This window comes from Acomys minous, assembly GCF_964271855.1.
Source record: "Acomys minous genome assembly, chromosome: 1".
In the NCBI taxonomy this organism is placed as follows: Eukaryota; Metazoa; Chordata; class Mammalia; order Rodentia; family Muridae; genus Acomys; species Acomys minous.
In genome coordinates, this window is record NC_140483.1 from 23,512,551 (window position 1) to 23,534,100 (window position 21,550).

General features: G+C 41.6%; 1 protein-coding gene across 1 annotated transcript; it reads left to right on the plus strand.

Moving 5' to 3' along the window:
• The first annotated feature begins 63 nt into the window (after positions 1-63).
• Positions 64-19,933, plus strand: UHMK1 (U2AF homology motif kinase 1). The gene is made up of 8 exons (XM_084794689.1): positions 64-510; positions 2,815-3,107; positions 3,751-3,942; positions 6,426-6,520; positions 8,239-8,315; positions 8,447-8,545; positions 9,303-9,391; positions 13,297-19,933. Exons 1-8 carry the CDS (start codon positions 243-245, stop codon positions 13,441-13,443), a joined length of 1,260 nt encoding a protein of 419 aa, XP_084650815.1. The 5' UTR covers positions 64-242; the 3' UTR covers positions 13,444-19,933.
• Positions 19,934-21,550: the final 1,617 nt, after the last annotated feature.

Here is a 21,550-nt window from a genome sequence, read left to right on the forward strand (position 1 = left end):
CCGCCCCTCTTAGGCCCGCCTCCTTCAGCCTCTATGATTGGCTTCCCCCCCTACTTCCGGCTGCTGGGTCTGGGTGCACTCCCGCTTCCGGTGTCATGGCGGCCTGAGATCCCGGGAGTCGGTGCGGGCGCTGCAGGCCCCTCCCTGCGGAGCGGCGGGTCCGGGCGGGGATGTGACGGCGGGCGCCGCGGGCCTGCCTGGCGCGTCGTGTCCGCTCCGGTGTCCTCGCCCCAGCCCGCACCATGGCGGGGTCCGGCTGCGCCTGGGGCGCCGAGCCGCCGCGCTTCCTGGAGGCCTTCGGGCGGCTGTGGCAGGTACAGAGCCGCCTGGGCAGCGGCTCCTCGGCCTCGGTCTATCGGGTACGCTGCTGCGGCACCCCAGGCTCGCCCCCCGGCGCCCTCAAGCAGTTCCTGCCTCCGGGAACCACCGGGGCTGCTGCCTCGGCCGCGGAGTATGGTTTCCGGAAAGAGAGGGCGGCGCTGGAGCAGTTACAGGGTCACAGGAACATCGGTAATTGTGACAGTCTCCCATCTCTTGCCCCGGTCCCGGTCCCGGTCCCGGTCCAAGCACACACGTCCTCAGCCTGGCCCCTGGCCTGTAGTCCTTTAGGTGGGAGGAGAGGATCGGGCCGCACTAATTATCATCCGACGCAGGTCCTCCCTTTGCCACCCTCCTTTACCAGGCAGCTCTCTGAAGTACAGTGGAGGTGATTATCACATAGCAAATGCTTAGTAGAGTTTGGTTTGCATCCGACACTTAGTCGCTTTCTGCAGTAAAAGGCATGACTTTGTTAGGTAGTCATGTCTTGAGTGGAAATTTTTTGCATCTTTTCCTTCCAGTAGAAAATGGAAAATATTCTAGGGCTATGGCCATCCGATGGCATCCGTGACATCTAATAACACGCTAGCAATTCAGAAGATACGTATTTAGTGTGAATTTGGGAGGGGAGCCTAGAAGTTACAGAGTGTGAAATATAGGAACACTGCATTTGCTTCAATGAGACTTTCATGACTCAGATATTTAGAGTGTAAGCTTGTATTATTGGTCATTGGTGTATGGAAACAGTCTGTTATTTCAACAGAGAACTTATAAGTAGTTATAACTGGTTAATAAAGAAATGCCATAGATCTTGGCAAATAGAACCCATGTATAACTTGAAGAAGGACCTTTTAAATTATATGTATGTATGTATATATATATGTATATATATATCACATTATGTATATATATGCGCGTTGGCAGAAGAATTTCCTAATACATTTTTTTAAGCTTGCAAAGTGAGCTATCACTATAGCCTTGGTGTTTGACAGGGAAATTTTTTGCAAGCCTCAGTACTTGTTGAGTCTGCATGATTACATTAGAATGTTTGCAGTGTCTTGATTTTGCTTTTAATATTGAGAGCATGGAATGCTGTTTTGAGTCAAGCAACCTTCAATTTGTTTTCAAGGGTTGCTTAATATTATAGTTTTAAAAATAATTTTATCTTGACACCTTAAGTGCGTATTCGCCCGCCACTGAATGCTTGGTGAAATGTAGGTTGAATCACTGCTCTGTACAGTACCGTATTTTATTTAAGTAGTCCAGTTGGCCAAAGATCTTACTTGCTGCAAAAATAGTGGAGGTTTCCTGCTTATCAAAGTTATCCTTGTCTGGGGTGGGGGTGGGGGCTCAGTGGTTAAATGGAGCCTGCTGATCTTGCAGAGGGCCTGAACTTAGTTCCCACTGCTCTTGATATTTTGGGGCAGACTGCCCTCAGTGCCTAAATGACACTGGGGAAATGCGTGAGGACAATTTAATTAGAGTTTAAAAGAAAAACCCCAGGGCAGGCAAGCTATAAATCTCAGCACTGCTCTGAGGAAGGGAAAATAAAAGGCAAAAACATGCTGCTTGTGGTAACCCAACATGGAAGTCAAGCATGTTTGAGTGGGGCGGTGGGAGTGGTCAGGCAGCCTCAAGGCCTGAAGGGGAGCTCTAGAGGAAGGTGACTGAGAAAAGCATGGACTAATATTCTTCCTGCTCTGTAGCATGGCTTGGGATAGGCTCTAGACAGGTCATTGACCCACCCAACAGAATTCACTTTTTTTCCCCCGAGACAGGGTTTCTCTGTGTATCCTTGGCTGTTCTGGACTCACTTTGTAGACCAGGCTGGCCTTTAACTCACAGCGATCCGCCTGCCTCTGCCTCCCGAGTGCTGGGATTAAAGGCATGCGCTACCACCACCCAGCTTCTGGATTAACTATTAAGGGAAGAGACAATGCCAAGTCTACTGAGAACAGTGGCTTTCAACCAGTGGGTGCAGATTTCTTTGGTTGTTGACCAACCTTTCCACAGAAGTCATAAGCATATTAGAAATCCTGTATATCAGATGTTTACATTATAATTCATAAAAGTAGCAAAATTACAGTTATGAAATAACAAGAAAAGTAATTTTCTAGCTGAAGGTCTCAACGTTAGGAAGGTTGAGAACCAGTGATCCAGAGGAAAATTCAAATTTTTAGTATAGCACTAGCTTTTCACAACAGTCCTGCATGTGTGCATATGTGTGCACACATAAAAATAGAATTCTCTTTATCTTTACTATCTCAAATTTATATAGCAGGGATCTCTACTTTCATAGTGAGTTCCTATGAGTTTGGCTTTTTTTGGTTTTGGTTTTGATTTTTCAAGACAGGGTTTCTTTCTCTATGTAGCCTTGGCTATCCTGGACTCACTTTGTAGACCAGATGGACCTCGAACTCACAGAGATCTGCCTACCTCTGCCTCCCAAGTTGAATTTTTTTTTTCTTAAGCATTGTAATTGTTTTCTTTTTCTAGTGACTTTATATGGAGTCTTTACCATACACTTCTCCCCAAATGTGCCGTCACGCTGTCTGTTGCTTGAACTCCTGGATGTCAGTGTTTCGGAGCTCCTTTTATATTCCAGTCACCAGGGTTGCTCCATGTGGATGATACAGCATTGTGCCAGAGATGTTCTGGAGGCCCTTGCTTTTCTTCATCATGAGGGCTATGTCCATGCAGACCTCAAACCACGAAACATACTGTGGAGTGCAGAGAACGAGTGCTTTAAGCTTATTGACTTTGGACTCAGCTTCAAAGAAGGCAATCAGGTAAGACATGCCTTTCCTTACCCATTATGGGTTAAAAACCTAATGGTCCAAACCAAATATTGTTTAATAACAGTGGTAGTTTAGGGACTGATGGTTCACTTCCAAAATATCAAAGTGTTCCTAATAGAGCATATTAAAATTTTAATTTAACGCTTTGTGAAAGGACATAAATTTGGGTCAGGTAGAAGTAGTTAGTAAGGTTCAAGAAAGCTCAGAAATTAATAGGCATACTTAGCCCTTCCTAACGCTCTTCAGAGTGTCAGCATTTGGTGAGTGAGTTGCTGGGTTGCTGTATGTGTTTCTTTGGTGTTGGAGTTGGTGTTCATGGCTGGTGGTGGATGTGACAGTTCAGGCAAGGCTTCCTTTCTCTATGATGTATCAGGTTTTTGCAGAGTGTCTTTATCATCAGTGCATAATAGGTAAGAATTTGTCTAAAAAAAAAGCCTTCTTGAGCAACTGTATGGAACATGTCCAGCTTTTCTGTGTTAACCGTCTAGTTAAGGAACTAAAGAATTAGGGTAGATAAGGACTCAAAATTACTGCATTTATTTTGTCAGTGACCTGCTGTACTGTTGAAGAACTTGTGGTAGAGCTGGGAAGTCAGACGCTTCTTACTGGCTGTCACGTTGCTTGTCCTCTATAGGATGTAAAGTACATTCAGACAGACGGGTACCGAGCTCCTGAAGCAGAACTGCAGAACTGCTTGGCCCAGGCTGGCCTGCAGAGTGACACAGAGTGCACCTCAGCTGTGGATCTCTGGAGCCTCGGAATCATTTTACTGGAAATGTTCTCAGGAATGAAACTGAAACATACAGTCAGATCTCAGGAATGGAAGGTAACTGCATGAGAGTTTGCTTTGTGGCTCTTAACCAGTTTAGGAATATTTGCTTTATGATGATAGTGGGGGGTGTCGGAATCTGATTGCACCCTCTCCTTCACATTCCCTGTATGTATTTATAGTACTTTGAGTGAGTAGCATCCCTTCAGCTTCAAATGTACTGATGATGACATTTCGTCCTCACAGCTGCTAATCTAATCTAGGTCCTGGGGTGTAGTAAGCATTTGCTGAGACGTTTGACTGCACTTTCCCAAACAGGCGAGAGAAGTTCCCTTTGCTGACGCAATTAGTTATATATTACCTTTGGAAGTGTTACTCGGTGATAAGTTTAAATAATAATCTTTTAATAATGCTTTACAGGTAATAAGTGCTTTAATGCATACTCTTGTTAGATTCTCAAATGAGGTGGAGTGGATATTGGCTGCTTCTGTTTTACAAGTGAAAGCTAGAGGCACAGTTGTATAATATAGCTTGTTCCAATTCACATGCCGGGTCATCAGTCCTACTCCAAGCTTAGAAGTTTCCCACAGTTCTGTGGTACTTTGGATTTATTAATATTCCATAGGGTATTAACTGTCTGCACCGGCAGGTTAGCTCATGTGGCTTTGGTATAGTGGCCACTGCATTTGTGGCTTCTGCAGGAATATGGGTCGGGAGTTTAAACCCCTGACATTGGGATAAACTTTTCGTATGTCTCTAGTTAGGAATTAACCATAATTACTTTCTCAAATGTATGTAAGGATTTCAGTATCCTTTAGGCTTGAGGTTTGATATATAAGAGTTTGAAGTTATCATTCGATCTGGTTTTAAGCAATAAGTATTTGAAATTAAATATTTTAATAATAAACATCTACCAAATAGTAGGTGACCATTATAATATAGTTTTATTGTGCTAAGCCCTGGTCACTGATTTATGGTTTAGTGATTCTTGGAAGGAATACACTAATTCTTTAGCAGGGTTGCTTTATGTTTATTTTTTGGCCCCAAAAATGCTGCTGTGGGCATAAAACCAGTATCATATTTTCTATTAATGATATTTCCAAATAGCTCACAAGCTAGAGTTTTTGTTTTGTTTTGTTTTTCCCTTTAGTGTTACTCTGAATATGGACCAATCATTTAAATTAGCTTAGACTATGTTTTGGCCCTGTGGACTGTTATCTCCTTGGCCCAGAGCACATCAGACATAGGTCACACTCAAATTTGTATGAAATTTGAAGGCATGACTTATAGTAATGGCATCTCAGTTATATGTCCCTTTAAGTACAGTGTTATAATCTGTTTTAGCACCTTCTACAGAGGCAGAATTGCCAAGTGGGTATGAGCACTATTTTGAAGTCCAACTATGTCTTACTTTCACCTCCTACTCAGCTATTTGCATTTACTAAGCCATTTACTTCCTGTAATATAAGAAGACAGGTGGTGTAATATCTTATAAGAGTACTAAGGCTAAAAAAGATACGTTACATAGTTTTAAAACATAGTGTGTGGTGCATGGTAAGTCCGCCTGCCCTCCCCCCTCCCCCGGTGGTGCATGATGAGTAACCAGTAGACTTGTGGTGAGTGTCTGATTTTTTAGCTATTTACACAATTCTACCATCTGAGTTAGCACAGGACCTTGTTTCATAATGTTAGTTACATTTTTGTACCTGCTGGAAATATTTATCTTGGGTCGCAGTTTCAGAGGTATTGATCCATGCTGGCAGGGAGAGCATGGCAGAGTAGTCTGCATCATGGTGGCCAGGAAGCAGAGAAGGGTCATCCTAGTGCTTGGTTGGCTGTCTCCCTTTAATCTCTCCCCAGGCTGAAGAGATGGTGCCATGCGCATGCTGTGTAGGCTTTTGTCTTTTGTTAATATGCTCTGGAATGTCCTAGCAGGCAAAAGTAAGAGATGCACCTTACCAATGTCCTAAGTTGTTCTAAATGGACAGTGAAGATTAACCACCACAGTACTCAAGGTCAGAGTACTAGTATCTGTAAATAAAGTTGTGAATGACATAACAGACGGCATTCTCCTACTTCTCCCTTTTCCTTAATGACAGTTTGTTTTTACCTGAAACCCAACCAAGACTTCTCTTTAGGCACTGTGATCCACCTATTGCATTTATGCATAAAGCTGTATCTCATTGTAATTTCTTGAGTTTTACACATTCATTTAGGAGATGTTCTTAGGGCCAGGTACTGTATTTGTGCCTTCAGAAATTCATAAGAATGCATGGTGAACTGGATGTGGTGGCGGGAGTTTAAGGCCAGCCTGGTCTACAAAGTGAGTCCAGACAGCCAGGGCTACACAGAGAAACCCTGTCTCAAAACAAAACAAAAAAGAAAGAAAAAGAAAAGAAAGAAAGTCATGATAATGCAGTCTCCTCCATTAAGTTCTTGGAAGAGGTGTTACATGTTACTTATGGAATAGTGTCACATGGCTACTGCTTGATAAATGAGGCCAAGTTGCATAACCTAAGGAAGACTTTTCTCCCTTTTAGGCAAACAGTTCTGCTATTATTGATCACATATTTGCCAGTAAAGCAGTGGTGAATGCCGCAATTCCAGCCTATCACCTCAGAGACCTTATCAAAAGGTATGTTAGATATAGTACAACTTGCTTTGCAGACTTTTACCAGCTAAAGTTTTGGGGTTTTTTTCCCCCCTTTCTTGAGCTTATTTCTATTATTATTACTGATTTGCCTAGTTATGTAGGCAAGAACTTTAGTCAGGAATTTTAGCCAGGTGAGTGGTACATACACATCTGTAATCCCAGCACTCTGGGGCAGAAAAACAGGGGGAGCTCTGTGAGTTCAAGGCCAGTCTGTACAAAGAGAGTCCCAGGCCAGCCAGAGCTACATGGTGAGACCTTGTCTCAGGCAGAACAGAACAGTAGAGACAGGCTTTCTAATTCCGTAGGGTCATCCTTCTGCTGGTCTTATGTGCTGTTACGGAGTCAGGCATGATGTCATGTGCCGGTGCTCAGTGCTTCGGAGGCTGAGGCAGAAGAGCTGTAGTTGAGGAGATCTTGAGCTACCTGTGAGCCATTGTCTCAAAGCAGCAAACAAGATGGAACACAGGTGTTTTGGTCCCGTCCTGTCCCCCCTACCACCGGGATCTGGTTCTTCTTTCTTGTTTTTGTTTTGTTTTCCTTCCTCAATCTCCATCTCTCTCCCTCTGTCTCCTTGTCTTCTCCCGTTTTGATCATTTGAGTTCTTTTCTCAAGATTTTTTTCACACTGGATTTTCCATGGACAGGTGTTTGAGCTGGCTGCTTTAGGAGGTCTTAGTTTCTGGCTTACTCCATCTGCCTTTTAAGATTTCCAAGAGGCTTGCTTGTGCTTACTTGATACAAGTGAAGAAGTCCCCGTAGTTTCAGCTGCTGTTTTAACAATGGCTTACTTGCTTCCCAGTGATGATCTGTTAGCTTTTGTTTTGTTTGTTTCCTGCCTTATTTTCTTTCATTTATTAACTGTACACTTCTTTATTCTCCACTTTCTTATAAAATGAATGCCCCTTACTCTTACCAGTAGTCTGTTTCTGGTGTTGCCTGTAGATTTTTACATAAACTTACTTTAACATTAGGGGACTTGGCAAGATTTAATTATCTAACCGCTATCTTCTGGTTTCTGTTTTTGTTTTTTGTTTGTTTCTTGTCTTTAAATTGTATACCACAAACTGGGTAGTGGTGGTAAACACCTTTAATGGCAGAGCCCAGGAGGCAGAGATTGGTGGATCTCTATGAGTTCAAGAGCAGCCTGGCCTACAGAATGAGTTCCTGGATAGTCAGGGCTATCCAGAGAAACCCTTTCTTGAAAAAAAATAACAACAAAACAATTATGCTTCCATAAACATCTGTCTGTCCCCTTGCCCAGTGTGCTATAGCATGCATACCAATTTTTTTTTTTTGAGACAGGGTTTCTCTGTGTAGCCTCGGCTGTCCTGGATTCACTTTGTAAACCAGGCTGGCCTCGAACTCCCAGTGACCTGCCTGCCTCTGCCTTCCAAGTGCTGGGACTAACGGCATGTGCCACCAATCCCGGTTCATCTTTTTTCGTTTTTTTTAAAGATGTATTATTTATTAGATACACTTTCTTATGTGTATTATTTAATCATTTAATCATAGCATACTATGTCAGAAATGCTTGATGGCTTATTGCTCTGTTGCTCAGGTGGCCTTTGTGTTCTCCACAGGGGAATGGTTCAGCAACCCATGCTAATAGAGGTAGTGCTGATGTGAACACTGACCCTTTTTTCTGGTAGGTTCCCTTTCAGAAGATCTGACAATAATCATAATGATGCTGTTGTGTTTCAGCATGCTCCACGATGACCCGAGCAGAAGGATCCCTGCTGAGATGGCATTGTGCAGCCCATTCTTTAGCATTCCTTTTGGTAAGTTGTGTCTGTCTTTATTTTTCCTCCCCTCACTTGCCAGTCATTTGCCTTTATGCTCAGGCTCCTTATTTGATCAGTTCATCAGTTTGTGGAGGATTTCCTTTTAAGCATATTGCCACCTTTCACAGCCCCTCATATTGAAGACCTGGTGATGCTTCCAACTCCAGTGCTCAGACTCCTTAATGTGCTGGATGACGATTATCTCGAGAATGAAGATGAGTACGAAGGTCGGTGCTTCCCACATGATGCTGCAGTGCTTCTTCCCTGCGCACAGGCTGCAGCTAGTGTCTGTACAGTACGCACTGTTCCCACGAGCCTTCCCTTTCCTTCTAAACACACACATTTAAAAAGACCATTGAACTCTGGGATGTCTAAAATATTTGAACATTTTGATTCATAATGTCATTTGGACTCTGACATTTCATTTTACCAAATTAACAGAGATTTACCCAATAAGATTCTGTCTTGTCTTGTCTTTTCTTTTCTTTTCTTTTTGAGACAGGGTTTCTCTGTGTAGCCTTGACTGTCCTGGACTGGCTTTGTAGACCAGGCTGGCTTCAAACTCACATCGATCCACCTGCCTCTGTCTCCCAAGTGCTGGGATTAAAGGTGTGAGCCACCACCATCCAGCAGATTCTGTCTTTTCTATCCCTTCTCTGTGCTATCATTTCTGCTTTATAGTGCACTTTCTCTCTCTCTCTCTTTCTTTCTTTCTTTCTTTTTTTTTTTTTTTTTTTTTGCTTTTAGCATCTCTTCCTCCTCCTCCTCCTCCTCTTCTTCTTTTTTATAAGACAGATTTTCTCTGTGTAGCCTTGGCTGTATGTATTTAAAACATTAAACGTAGGCTATTAAAAGAAATTGTTAATGCACTGAATTTATATTCTCAAGCTTTATTTCCTAAGGTAAGGAAAATAACTTTATTACTTAGCTACATGTCACTGAATTCTCAAGTAATAATTGGCTGCTGTGTCATTTTATAAACAGATGTTGTAGAAGATGTGAAAGAGGAGTGTCAGAAGTACGGACCAGTGGTTTCTCTGCTTGTTCCAAAGGAAAATCCTGGCAGAGGACAAGTAAGTATATGTTTATAATTACAGGATTATTTGGAGATTTATTAAACTTCTGTGTTAAATGGGTTCTGTGGGAAGGTATACACAAACTCTTTGCAGTTATAGATGATCATTACTTCCTTATGCTTTTTACCTTTCTAAAAGTTTTATTTTTTGTGTGTGTACACAACCTGAACCCTCTCACAGGCCCTCTAAAGCAAGGAAGAGAAGGAGGTGAGCAGGCACGGATGCATGCCTGCACAAGCTTAAAAGGGACATTGGGGGGACACTTGAGATTGGAGATCATTTGTCCAGCCCTGGGGTTGATCTCCAGCATCACCAAAAATAAAATAAAATAATTAAATAAAAAGAGAAACAAAAAAGACTGAAAAATAATGAATACATCACATCTTATAATACATGTGTTATAAAAGCAAAGAAAGTTAATATGATATACTTTGTAGTTATTTAATTTTATGGTATATTGTAAAATAAGATACCTTATTTGTTTATTTAGTGTGATTTGATATATGTTGTAGAGCTGCAGGCCATTTGTGTTGCAGTCAAAGAGACATAACATGGGTTTTGCAAATGACGTGTTAATGAGTTGAACTTGGTTATTGATTTGGGAATAGTGGATAATCAGATAAAAACCAGAAATAGACTCATTATTCTCATTGGATATCATATTTTAACCTTCTTTTTATATTTAGTTTAAAAGTGTGCTGCTGAAAGCTGCCTGTAGCCAGCATATACTTTTTATTTTGTGACAAAAGAGAAGATAAAATATTCATTAATGTGTTAAATTATATATCTGATGACATAGTTGAATAATACAGATTATAACTACCTTATAGGAGGTATGCACACTCTGACAGACATTGCACATAGTTTTATCAGTAGTATTTCCCCATACAGTTGCATCCAAACAACCTGGTAGAACATTGTATTTGCCATTTGCACATGCTTTTATTTTCATTTAATGACACATTTTAGAGATGAGGTTTCAGAACAGCTGACAAGTATCACTTTGTCTAATTTTCTATTTTCATTTTCATGTGTGTGCGCGCGGGTGCACACACGTGCGTGCATGTGTGTGCTGCGTATATCTCTGTGCTGTGTATGTGTGTGTGTGTGCGTGTGGAGGCCTGAAGCTGATGTTGGGAATCAATCATTCCCCATTGCTTTTCCTCTTTGTTTATTGTGGCAGATCTCTTACTTAAACTTAGAGCTTGTCAGTATGGCTGCTCTTGTTGGCCAGCTTGTTCTGGAGAATCCCCTGTCTCTCTGCCTTCAGAAGCTGGAATTCAGACAAGCTGCCATACCTACCTGTCATTTTCCATGGGTTCTTGGGATCCAGTCTCCAGTCCTCACTGTTACAGGGCAAGCACTTTAACCAGTGAGACTTCTCTCCATCTCCCATTTAGCTTTATGTTTTTTGTTTTTTTTTAATTATCCTATCCAAGGGGCTGTCATCTTTTTAAAAAGATGTATGTATGTATGTATGTATGTATGAATGTATTATATAGTAGTCTGCCTGCATGTGTGCCTGCAGGCCAGAAGAGGGCACCAGATATCATTATAGATGGTTGTGAGCCACCATATGGGTAGCTGGGAATTGAACTCAGACCCTTTGGAAGAGCAGCAGGTGCTCTTAACCTCTGAGCCATCTCTCCAGCCCCCAGTTAATCTTTTATATATATATAAAATAAGCCAAGTTTTATCATTGGATAATCATCACATTGTCTTCAAGAATAGTGTGTAGCTTAGGAATATTTAATGGAAGGAGCAAAATTAGTACCACTTCTCCATTTTCCAATATATATAAACTCAGAAAACTCCATGAGAGGGCCAAGTTTCCTAGGGCTTGTGTTATACAGCCTGCTTAACAGAATACTTGGGTAAGATAGAATGACTAGTCATGAGTCACATAGGGCTTGGTCTATTAATGAAGGGGCTGGGCATGTGCACAGATGGGAAGGTCCTGTACACGCATGAAGACCTATTTAAATCACCAGTGTCAGCGTAAAATCCCAAGGGTGTTGTCATGCACCTGCAGGTCAGCACTGAGGGACTGGGAACAGGAGAATCCCTGGGGCTTGTTGGCCATCCAGTCCAGCTGGTTCATGGAAAACCCTGTCTTTAAAAATAAGGTAGAAAAGTGATTGAGGAAGACAGCTGTCCTCACGTGCATCTGTACAGACAGACAGACAGACACACACACACACACACACACACACACACACACGCATGCACATGGAACTCAATTAGAAACTTTCCTTTTATATCCCATGGAAACAAATTTAGCTAGTATTTTCAAATGAGAGAAGGGTTCTTGTGAAAGTTGAGGTGGAAACTGGGAATGTGTCTGAATTTGTAGGTAGATTAATTTGAGAAAAACATATAAAAGAAAGTGTGTATAAGAGATAGGCATGGTGGCACGTGCCTGCCATTCCAGCATTGAGGGCAGAGGCAGAAGAAGGAGGAGTTCAAGGGAATCTCAGCTACATAAGTCCAGGTCAGCATGTGTGACATGGGACCCTGTCTGAAACAAGAAGCTGAAAGGTGAGGATCTAAGTGTGGATTTTCTTAGGATCCATTTTCACATTCCCTTCGAAAGTCTGCTCATCCGAGCTCAGATGAATTCTTGACATGAATAAGGGACCCAGTGAGCAGACGGCGGAACGAATGGCTTGGAATGGCGTGTTCTCGGTTATCTCACAGTACGCATAGCCAATGTGTTATTCTGGGTAACATTGTGGGATGCCCTCTTGGTTATGCCCTTTTGCTTTACAACGACAAAGAGAACTGAATAGTACTGTGTCTCAGCCTCTACCTCCGGAAAGAATTCAGATCCCTGGGAAGGGAGATCACCAGGTTTGAACATCTTTGTTACAGTTTTGGTTTGTAGTTTGTACTAATCTTTTACTAGGCATAGTTTTTGGTGGCCTCACTCAGATGTATCCCCATCGTGTGCTTGTACCAGTGTAACTTTCTTCAGGGTAGTGTTACACTTGCTTTCTGGGCTCTTTATCCTCACTCCTTGATCTTCATACAAACTTCTATGCCTTTTTCACCTAACTTGGTTTTGACAGCTCTTAAGAATTTGATAAACTGAGCTGAGTTCTAGGAAAGTGTTTTAAACCTACTGCTAAAAAGTGTGCTCAGTGTATTATCAGCATTGCCTTCAGAGCTTGTTATGAAATGTGATGGAGCAGACACAATCAGGTGCACTGGCTCAGGGTAGAGGTACTTGTGAGCCGGTCTGATGGCCTCAGGTCTTGCAGGATCCCACAAGGTTGCAGGAGAGAACTGACTCCTGAGAGTTGTCCTGTGACCTCCACACATATTTACACACACACACACACACACACACACTCACTCTCTCTCTCTCTCTCTCTCTCTCTCTCTCTCTCTCTCTCTCTCTCTCTCTCTCTCTCTGAATTAATTTTAAAGGAATTTAGACACTGAAGCCATACTTAGGACTGATGAAAGCAAGATCTGTATTTTAACAAAATCTCCAAGTGATAATACAGTCATGCGTTATTTAATAACAGGAAATGTGAGAAATGTGTCTCTGTGTGATTCTTTTCTTGTGTAAACTGATACACAGCATACTTATCCTTGCATGATAAAGCCTACAAAACACCTAGGCTGTATGATGTAGTCTGATGTTGCTGGGCTACAAAACTGGGGTATTACTGTTCTGAATACTGTAAGCAACTGTAATACACTGGTAAGCACAGTAAAAAATATCAGGCAGTCTTAAGTTTTCAGTTCTGTTTTAATCTTAGAGACCAGTGTTTTACATGGTCTTTCATTGGTGGTGTTACGTGGCCCATGTCATAGTATACACTAAAGTTGAAAAAGCACTGATCTAAATTAAAGGCCCTGTGTGAAATGACATTGTCTTCTCTAACCTCCTTCAGGTCTTTGTTGAGTACGCAAATGCTGGCGATTCCAAAGCTGCTCAGAAGTTGCTGACTGGAAGGATGTTTGACGGGAAGTTTGTTGTGGCTACATTCTACCCGCTGAGTGCCTACAAGAGGGGATACCTATATCAAACCTTGCTTTAATCAGTAACCTAAGAACTATTTCCTGTTTCTCCTCTTCCATTTCTTGGATTATTATCTTCCACAGCTGAATGCAGGAGTGCCCCTTTACCCATTTTAAAGGGTACCTTGTACATTTATTTAATCCTACTAATGTGCAGCCATTGCCCAAATAGTGACTGCATTGCAAACATTGGCACTGAGTAGGACAAGACCTCTCAGCTATACACTGAGGGGGTTAGCGCACCCATGTGGGCACCCTTTATTTGTGCAGTAGGGCAGGTGCTGCTCTTTATTATGTAACCTAAAAAGATGTCATTTCATGTGGTGATGAAGCAAAGATTTGTCATAGTGAAAATTATTAACAAATTTGTTAGGGTTGGTGACATCACAGAGTATTTGTTTGTATTGTCAGGTGTGTCCCCTTGTTATTCTAGCTGGCACTGGATGCTCAGTAATGTTAAGTCATTGTCAAGCAGCAGTTACCTACCATGTTCTTAACAATGAGTTGTGAATTTTTCTAAAGGAGTACTGTAGGATTTAATATTCCTCTGAAGAAACTGCAGTGAGCCTATCGGTGTTTTTTAAAATTACTATTAAGGCTTTTAAAATAGAAAGCGGATGCTTGATCTTGCACAATTTTTATGTCTAGTTTGTATGCTTGAGTGGGTGTGTGGGTGTGAAAGAGTAGAGAAATGTGAGTCAGTGTACTCTATAGTGTGAGTCTTGTAAGCTAATACAGTCTATCATTTCTTCCTACCTGTTTCCCACTTGAGAGACTTGGGGTCTAGGTTTCTTGAAAGTTGGTCTGACTGACAGAATGTAAGTAGCAAAACAGTTCATTCCTGTAAAGTGCAGAACAAATGGAGTCTTAGACCAGCGTTACATTACAACTCTTCAAAGTGACTGGAACAAAAGTTTGGGTACGTGTAAATTATCCCGTTCTTCACTCCACATTAGACCCAAGATTGGCTCTTCTGCTTTGTACTGAACCTCTTGTGATAATTGTAAAGTTTCTCCGGATGTGATTCTTTCTGTTATAATGGAAAATAGAAATGGATCAGAAAAAAGCTAGATGTACAGTAAAGGGAAAAGTACAAAGAGTGTAGCTAATCACGGATCCTTTCCTCCTCTCTGCGTCCTCCCTGCTGCCCTGCCACTTTCAGCACCTTTCTCCTTTGCCTCTGTCTGCAGCTGGAGGACAGTGTCCCAAGTCATCTGGCTTTTGACTATAAGGGAGTAAAGGAAGGTTGGGGTGTTATAAGGTGGAAGGAGAAAGGAAGAAACACTCAATTTTTAAAAGAGCCGTAGCAGTCTAACGTTTCCTTGATAGAGGTGCCTGTTGTCATGAGTGTGGGCACTGGCTGACTGTGACTTGAGTATCTTGAGTGTGAATTCTTACTCTACAGTAGATTGCCTTGAAAGGTGCAAACTTACGAAACCGTTGTAAAGCACTGATTATATAAGACAACCCATAACTGTACACTTGGTATGAAGTTTTTCCTATCTCCTTACCTGAATGAAAGTTTTATTTATTTATTTTTCTTTAGGAAAGAGTGTTTGTTTCCTTCCCTGCTGGCAGCCTGCTAATATAGTCTCTTGTCCATGCTATACAGGTTCCTGCAAACTGTATTAAAATTTACATTTTATAGAGGATGAATTATTTTACCCTATTCAAACATTTACTGTCCACATTTTTTAGTATAATCAAATTACTCAGAGCTCCTTCTTAAGAAGTTTAATTTGGTAAAAGGGAATGTAATACTGATGAATTACCTACTGCTCTAATGCCATGGTCCCTGCTGTGTGCCCTTAGGAAGAATTCTGTTTCAGGGGTTCATTGGGTAGTTGGTTTTCAAGTCAAAATTGAAGAGCACAGAGTCAGTACTGTGAGACCCTAAGCTTTCCTAAAACATAAATATTTACATAAGGAGCTGCTTCTGTGGTCATTTGTAGCAGGTCTCGACATTTCTGCTGATGAATACAGGAAACAAGTGAATTCTTTTGAAGGACAGATATGCTTAGCACATGTTCCCCTATGTCATAAAGACGAGATCCTTGCAAGTACACTGCAGATAGGCTTCCAAGCTTTGTGGTGCGGTATGCTGCTAACGTTGCTGTGCTTACAGCATCATGTGAGCCTCATCACGGCAGGTGTGGTTATGCAGGTGTGCAGTGTTTGACACTGTAGACTTCCCACAGAAGATGCTAGCTAGATTTTAAGGGCGCCGAGGAAGCAAATGATGAGCCCAAGTAATTGCATTGAGTTAAATATTTTACATTGACGCCACAGAATTGAAAACAAAAGATATCCTACTATGATGTAAACTGTTGCTGAGAGTTTGTAGCCCATTTACAGAGAGGACAGATGCAGATTTCCTCTCTTCATACTATCAGGATGTTCATTTTAATATCTTTCTTAAACTGGGACCAAATACAACAAAAGATGCAATTTTCACAGTTAATATATGCACAGGAATTCTAAATCTTTGAAGTTATTAAGAACCTAGAATTTTCTTGTTAAGAGGTAAGGTAAAGAGGTGAGGGTTCATGTCACTTAGCCCCTGTCTCTTGGGGCAGATTTTATCTCAGGTAGTTTTTCTTTCCCTATATTAACATTTGTGCTTCCTTCCCTCTTACTCTCCCAGTTTCTTCTTTATTCTTCCAAGGTACTACTATATGGCGGCACATTTTGTCCCTGAGAAGGCAGAGGAAGCAGTTGCCCCCTGGGAAATTTTTTAGAATTATTTGGAGGAGGTGACTAGTAGCCATTATCAAAACTGTATTTAGAAGAGAATAGTAGAGCTGGACACCTCAGAAGGGTGTGAGCTGCGTTCCACCCTAAATCTGCATTTATTATTACTGGATACCCTCCTTCCTTTGTGGCCTTTGGCACAGTGGCTCTCCTGGGGAACACTCCCTTTCTGCTATCTCTTGAGCTAAATTTATGGCTGCTTTTAGAATCAAATGACTAGCCTAGTGTTACTCATCTGTCTCTGTTTTAATTGAGAGAAGCATGACCTTCTCTTTGTTTACTTAGCTGCTAAAGAGTGTTGAGGTATGTTAACCTGCCAACAACCGGGCTGCCACGTAGAGAAAGGCACAGAAGTATTAGGGGTGGAAACCTTTCTTAGTACACTGGACTTTCCCTCAAGCGAGGGCATCACTTACAGAATAACTTTGCTGTTTTCATGGCTCTTTTGGGGTGACAATTTAGCATCATTTTTGGTGTCCTTACTCTGGCTTATTAGGTAATTTTATTTTCAACAGTCACTGAACATGAACATCGTCAGACTCGGCAGTAATTATAGCAGCACAGTGAGTGAGGGGATCTGTCAGGGAGACACTGGGAACCTGGAGTCCTTCCCTGACTCTCTCCAGAGGCTACAGGCTGTTTATTCGAATTGGGGCACAGATAGGACCACCTCCTGACTTTCCATCTGTTGGATGTGTAGCTAGCTCAAGTTTTGAGCAAGTGCCTTGTGTTTTCTAGTGAATATTAAACCTCATCTGGGTGAAAGCTCCAGGTGATGACTGTACCATCGCAGCCTTGGAATAACTTGGATTGAGTCATGTGAGTCCAAAATTGACTTATTTTTTTAAAATGTATAAAACGATTCCAATTTGATTTATTTCAGTATTGCATACTGATTGAAAGGCTAGTCATCTAGCATGTCTAGTTCTGGAGTCGAGTTTCATTGGTCAGGTTCCTTTCTCAAATCTTACTGCTCCTGCTCTCTCTTTCTTGTAAGTTGTGGTCACATACAGACCAGTCCTTGGTCACTGATAGCTCAAAAGAGTTCAATTTCTTGAGGTGCTCAGCGATTCACCTTTCTTTCGTGCAGGGGTTTGGTGGTCCCTTCACTTGGTATTAGCTTCCTCAAAGATACACTTACCTTGTTGAGTCTGTCATGTGGAGTCTAGTATGTTTAGATTATTTTGCTGGAGGGGGTGTTGAGACAGGGCTTCTCTATGTGGCCCTGGCTGTCCTGGAATTAGATTTCAGATTCTTAATCATGGAGAAACTTGGATATTTCCATTTTTAGAGTGCCCCCACTGCTTTTTAAAAATGGATTTTTTTCCCTTTCTTCATCTTATTCCACAAGATGGACCATGATTTTCTCCTTGCCACCTCCCCTAGATGGTGTTCACTGATTACTAATGCTTCATACATGACAAGCAGTTGGCAGCTAGTAGGTATTTAAGAACGTAAACGCTTTAGATTTTTTTGTTATGACTTTATAGGAGAAATGAGCTGTCAAAGAAATACGTACAAGCCAGGGAACATTTAGGATAAAAAGCGTTCTGGAGACAGGGTTTCTCAGTGTAGCCTAGACAGCCCTCCCACTCAGCATCCTCCTGTCTCAGCCTCCAAGTACTGCTTATCACAGTGTGCACCATCAGGCTCAGCTCTTTTAGAAAACTTCATTTTATAGATGGTCATTAAGGTGATTTTTCAGGATGTAAGAGTAACACAAAAGTTTACACAAATTTTGTTGTCCTGATAAGAACTTCATTTTCTATAGCTCAGCACTTTCCCTGTTTCTGTGCTGCTTGTGGGATGACTGCTTTAAATCTGCTCTATTTGTGCCTTTCAGAGAGTTATAACAGTCGTGGCCGTTGTGTTTGTCGGCACCATCCTAAGTGCTGGAGTTCGTGGGAGCCTCACAAACCATTGCCTGAGCATTAAACTGGGGTGCTGGCACAACATTGGGAAGGAAAAATGGTGGCTCTTTTGAAGGCCGTGTGTTTTGTGAATTGAGTTCCTAGTGTTTTGGTGGAAAGGCAGCGAGATACGCTCTTACTAGCCTTACGTGGCCATGAATCTCTGTTGTGCAAAAGACAGTGGACTTGCTCTGCTTCTGTTTAATGAAGCAAGTCACATTCTGAGAAGAAAACTGGAATTTTTTGCTTTTGTGTTTGTTTGTTTGTTTCGTACTAAGAAACTTATGTGAACAGCAGGCTACTGCCACCTTCGGCTACTGATTATCCGTGAGTGGATCTGTGAAGATGGATTCTTTAAAATCCTCCATTGGAATCACTTCCCTTTTCTCTGTCAGCTTCTCTTAATATTCATGGTTACCAAGACAACATGATATGCTGAAACAGTGTGCATGTGTAGTTGACTCAGACCCTCTTCAGTTGCTTGAACTTACCTCTCGCTGTGTTGTTTCATTAGGTGAGTCATCGGAAAGCTGTCAGAGATAGGAGTAAGGAAGAAAAAGATTAATATGAACAGAGAAAAAAAATAAGAAGGAAGCTGGCTCCCTGACTGGTGTCAGTACTTTTTCATGGAGAGTTCATGGTCTAATCTAGACTTACTAGCTTTCGTGCACATTCCTCCTTGTTTTCCCCAAAAGATTATTGTCAGAGTTTATGAGGCCAGATTAAATATCCATATTCAGTTTGTCCTAATTTTTAAAAAGTATTTGAATTCCAGCCCTGTGTGTTTGGTGTCACTACTGTGCTTGTGAATCAAGGCTCAGAAAGAAGCTGAGCTCAGCCATCTCTGTCTCCCCTTTACCCACGTGGTGGGTGGCATGAGTCTGCACTAACTGCAGAGGTAGGTACAGCACCTTGTGAAAACAAGTGTGAGACATGTTTATTATTACAGTAAAGACTTCAGTCTGACTTCTGTAAACTAGCAGAGTATTAAGCTGTCACATTTTCCCAGCAGGATTTACTTTTCATTCTTTTTCTTTTCAATCTTAAAATACTTTAACATTCCTTAATCTCCTTTCAGTAGTGTCAGATTTGGGGTAGAGGGCTTTTTTTTTTTTCTTCCCATCCTAAAAAGGGCTCCATCTTTTCAATCTCTTTGTCACTCTTAGAAATTTATAATCAGTACATTTTAATAGTTTCTGGTCTCGAGACTGTGTCGGCACTAGAGTGGTTGGTTGTGAATATCAAAACCCTTGGAAACATGGAATTACTGTTTTGGGCAAGAAGGTCTGGTTTAAACAACATGTGTAAGATCACCTAAACCAAAGCCAGTTGTAAGGAGGTTTACCTTCACCGCAGAGTGACAGGAACATTGCAGTGCACAGTGAGTGGTTGTCTGTAACGTTTCTACCTGGTGTTTCAGTAGCCTGTTGGTCTTGCATTTCTTGATGCTATGGTTCTGTTTTTCATGATGTTTTACTGCTTGTAAATGGTCGGGGTTTTTTTGTTGTTGTTATTATTTGTTTGAACTAAGTGGGACTATAAATGTAGATAGATGTGTTTTAGTACTAAGATGTTCTTTTTTCAAATCCCTAAATTTCTGATTTCAGTATCAGTCTTTCAAACGTCTGTTTTCTTGCTGTATAGCAGAGGACTTTATTTCCACCTCCCTATGAAGTGTGAGCACTGTGTTTCAGCAAGCTGCATTGAGTACTTTTGCTGAAAACTTCTCTGTAAACACAATTGCCTTGTTCAGTTTTGTTGTAAACTGATTCGCCATGTGATGCACTGTCAATAGCTTCCTGGTGTGTGGTGGATAAGAGTGGTAAAATAAAGCTTACCAAGAAAAGAAGTGCTCCTTTATTTCATGTCACTCAGCTGCCCTTCAGCTCACTATGTGGCTGAGGCTGGCCTTGAACTCTAGATCCTCCTGCCTCTACCTCCCAAGTGCTGGGGTTACAGGTGTGTACCACTGCCCTCATTTTTTTCATACATTTCTAATAGTATGAATATTCAAGTTCATCTAATAGATAAATGTGTTTTATGCTTTAATCTTTACTAAAAGATATCATTAGTAATTTTTCCAAGCATGCATGAGGTCCTAGATTTAATCCACTAAAATTTTCCCAGGACTGGACGGATGGTTCAGTGGTTAGCATTTCTTGCTCCTCTAGAGGACACAGATTTCGTTCCCAGCACCCACACAACAGCTCATTAACTGTCTGTAATGCTAGTTCCAGGGTGCATGCTGCCCTCTCCTGGCCTCTGTGGGCAACAGGAACACGCGTGTACATTTATGTACTCACACACACACACACACACACACACACACACACACACACACACACACACACACACACATAAAATGAAGTAAAAGAATTCTTTCCCAGGAAATCCTATGATGGAGGGAAAGCCAACCCCAAAAGCTCCTCTTTGAAGCATATGTATGCATAGGCATGCACACACATGCCACTAAATACAAGGCACAAAAGAAAAGAAAACCTGTATATTTAATTTTGGTAAGTAGTGAGTCAAATTGACAGTACTGAATTGTAAATTTTTTTTTAGTTTTAGTTTAGGAAAAATGTTCATGAGACTGCAGAAATAAACCTGGTTGAACAAAATCCACAGTTGGGAGATTTGTATGCTAATTCTACCAGATAGTGTGGCTTTAATCAAGTGGTGTTATTTTGGCAGTGGTTGTGTGTTTGTGAGGAGTGAATGAAATGGCATGATGGTGAACAGCCATTCATGAGAGGATATCAGGTGGCAGACCCTGACTTCCAGAGTTCAGATCATGTTTAATGTTCTGAGATTCAACATCTCATGAAGCTGATCTGCTTTCTGTGGTTTAGGAGGGACACTGACACCTTGTTTATTTTTATTTTTAAATAAAACAGTGATCTGAATGATGAATTATAGGGAAAGGTAGGAGAGACATCTCATGGGACTTCAGGAACTGACTAGAGATGGCTCAGAGGTTAAGAGCACTGTCTGCTCTTTGAGAGGTGCTGAGTTCAATTCCAGCAACCCCGTGGTGGCTCACAACCATCTATAATGAGATCTGGTGCCCTCTTCTGGCATGTAAGTGTACATGCAAATAGAGCGCTCATATATAAAATAAATCTTTTTTAAAAACTGACTGGAGATTATATATGTTGAAAGCAACAGCTCAGAGAGCTTTGTAGAATACAGTTGCTGTGCTCTGCTTTTGGGTTCTGAGGAGATCCTTGTAAGATCTGAGACTGCACTTGTAATGTGTTCATGGGTACATAACAGCTGCTGCCTGCCTGGAGCCACATTTAGAACTATTGAGCTCTTGTTCTAAGTGTAGTATTGGTTATGGAGTAGTATGGAAACAGTTCGAGCTCACAAGCTGCCTGGGACCCCTGACAGTTGTAACTACAGTAGCAGCTGTTCAGACAATCTCTTCCCCCATGTAGCCTTCTGAGGAGCTGTCGCAGTCTCT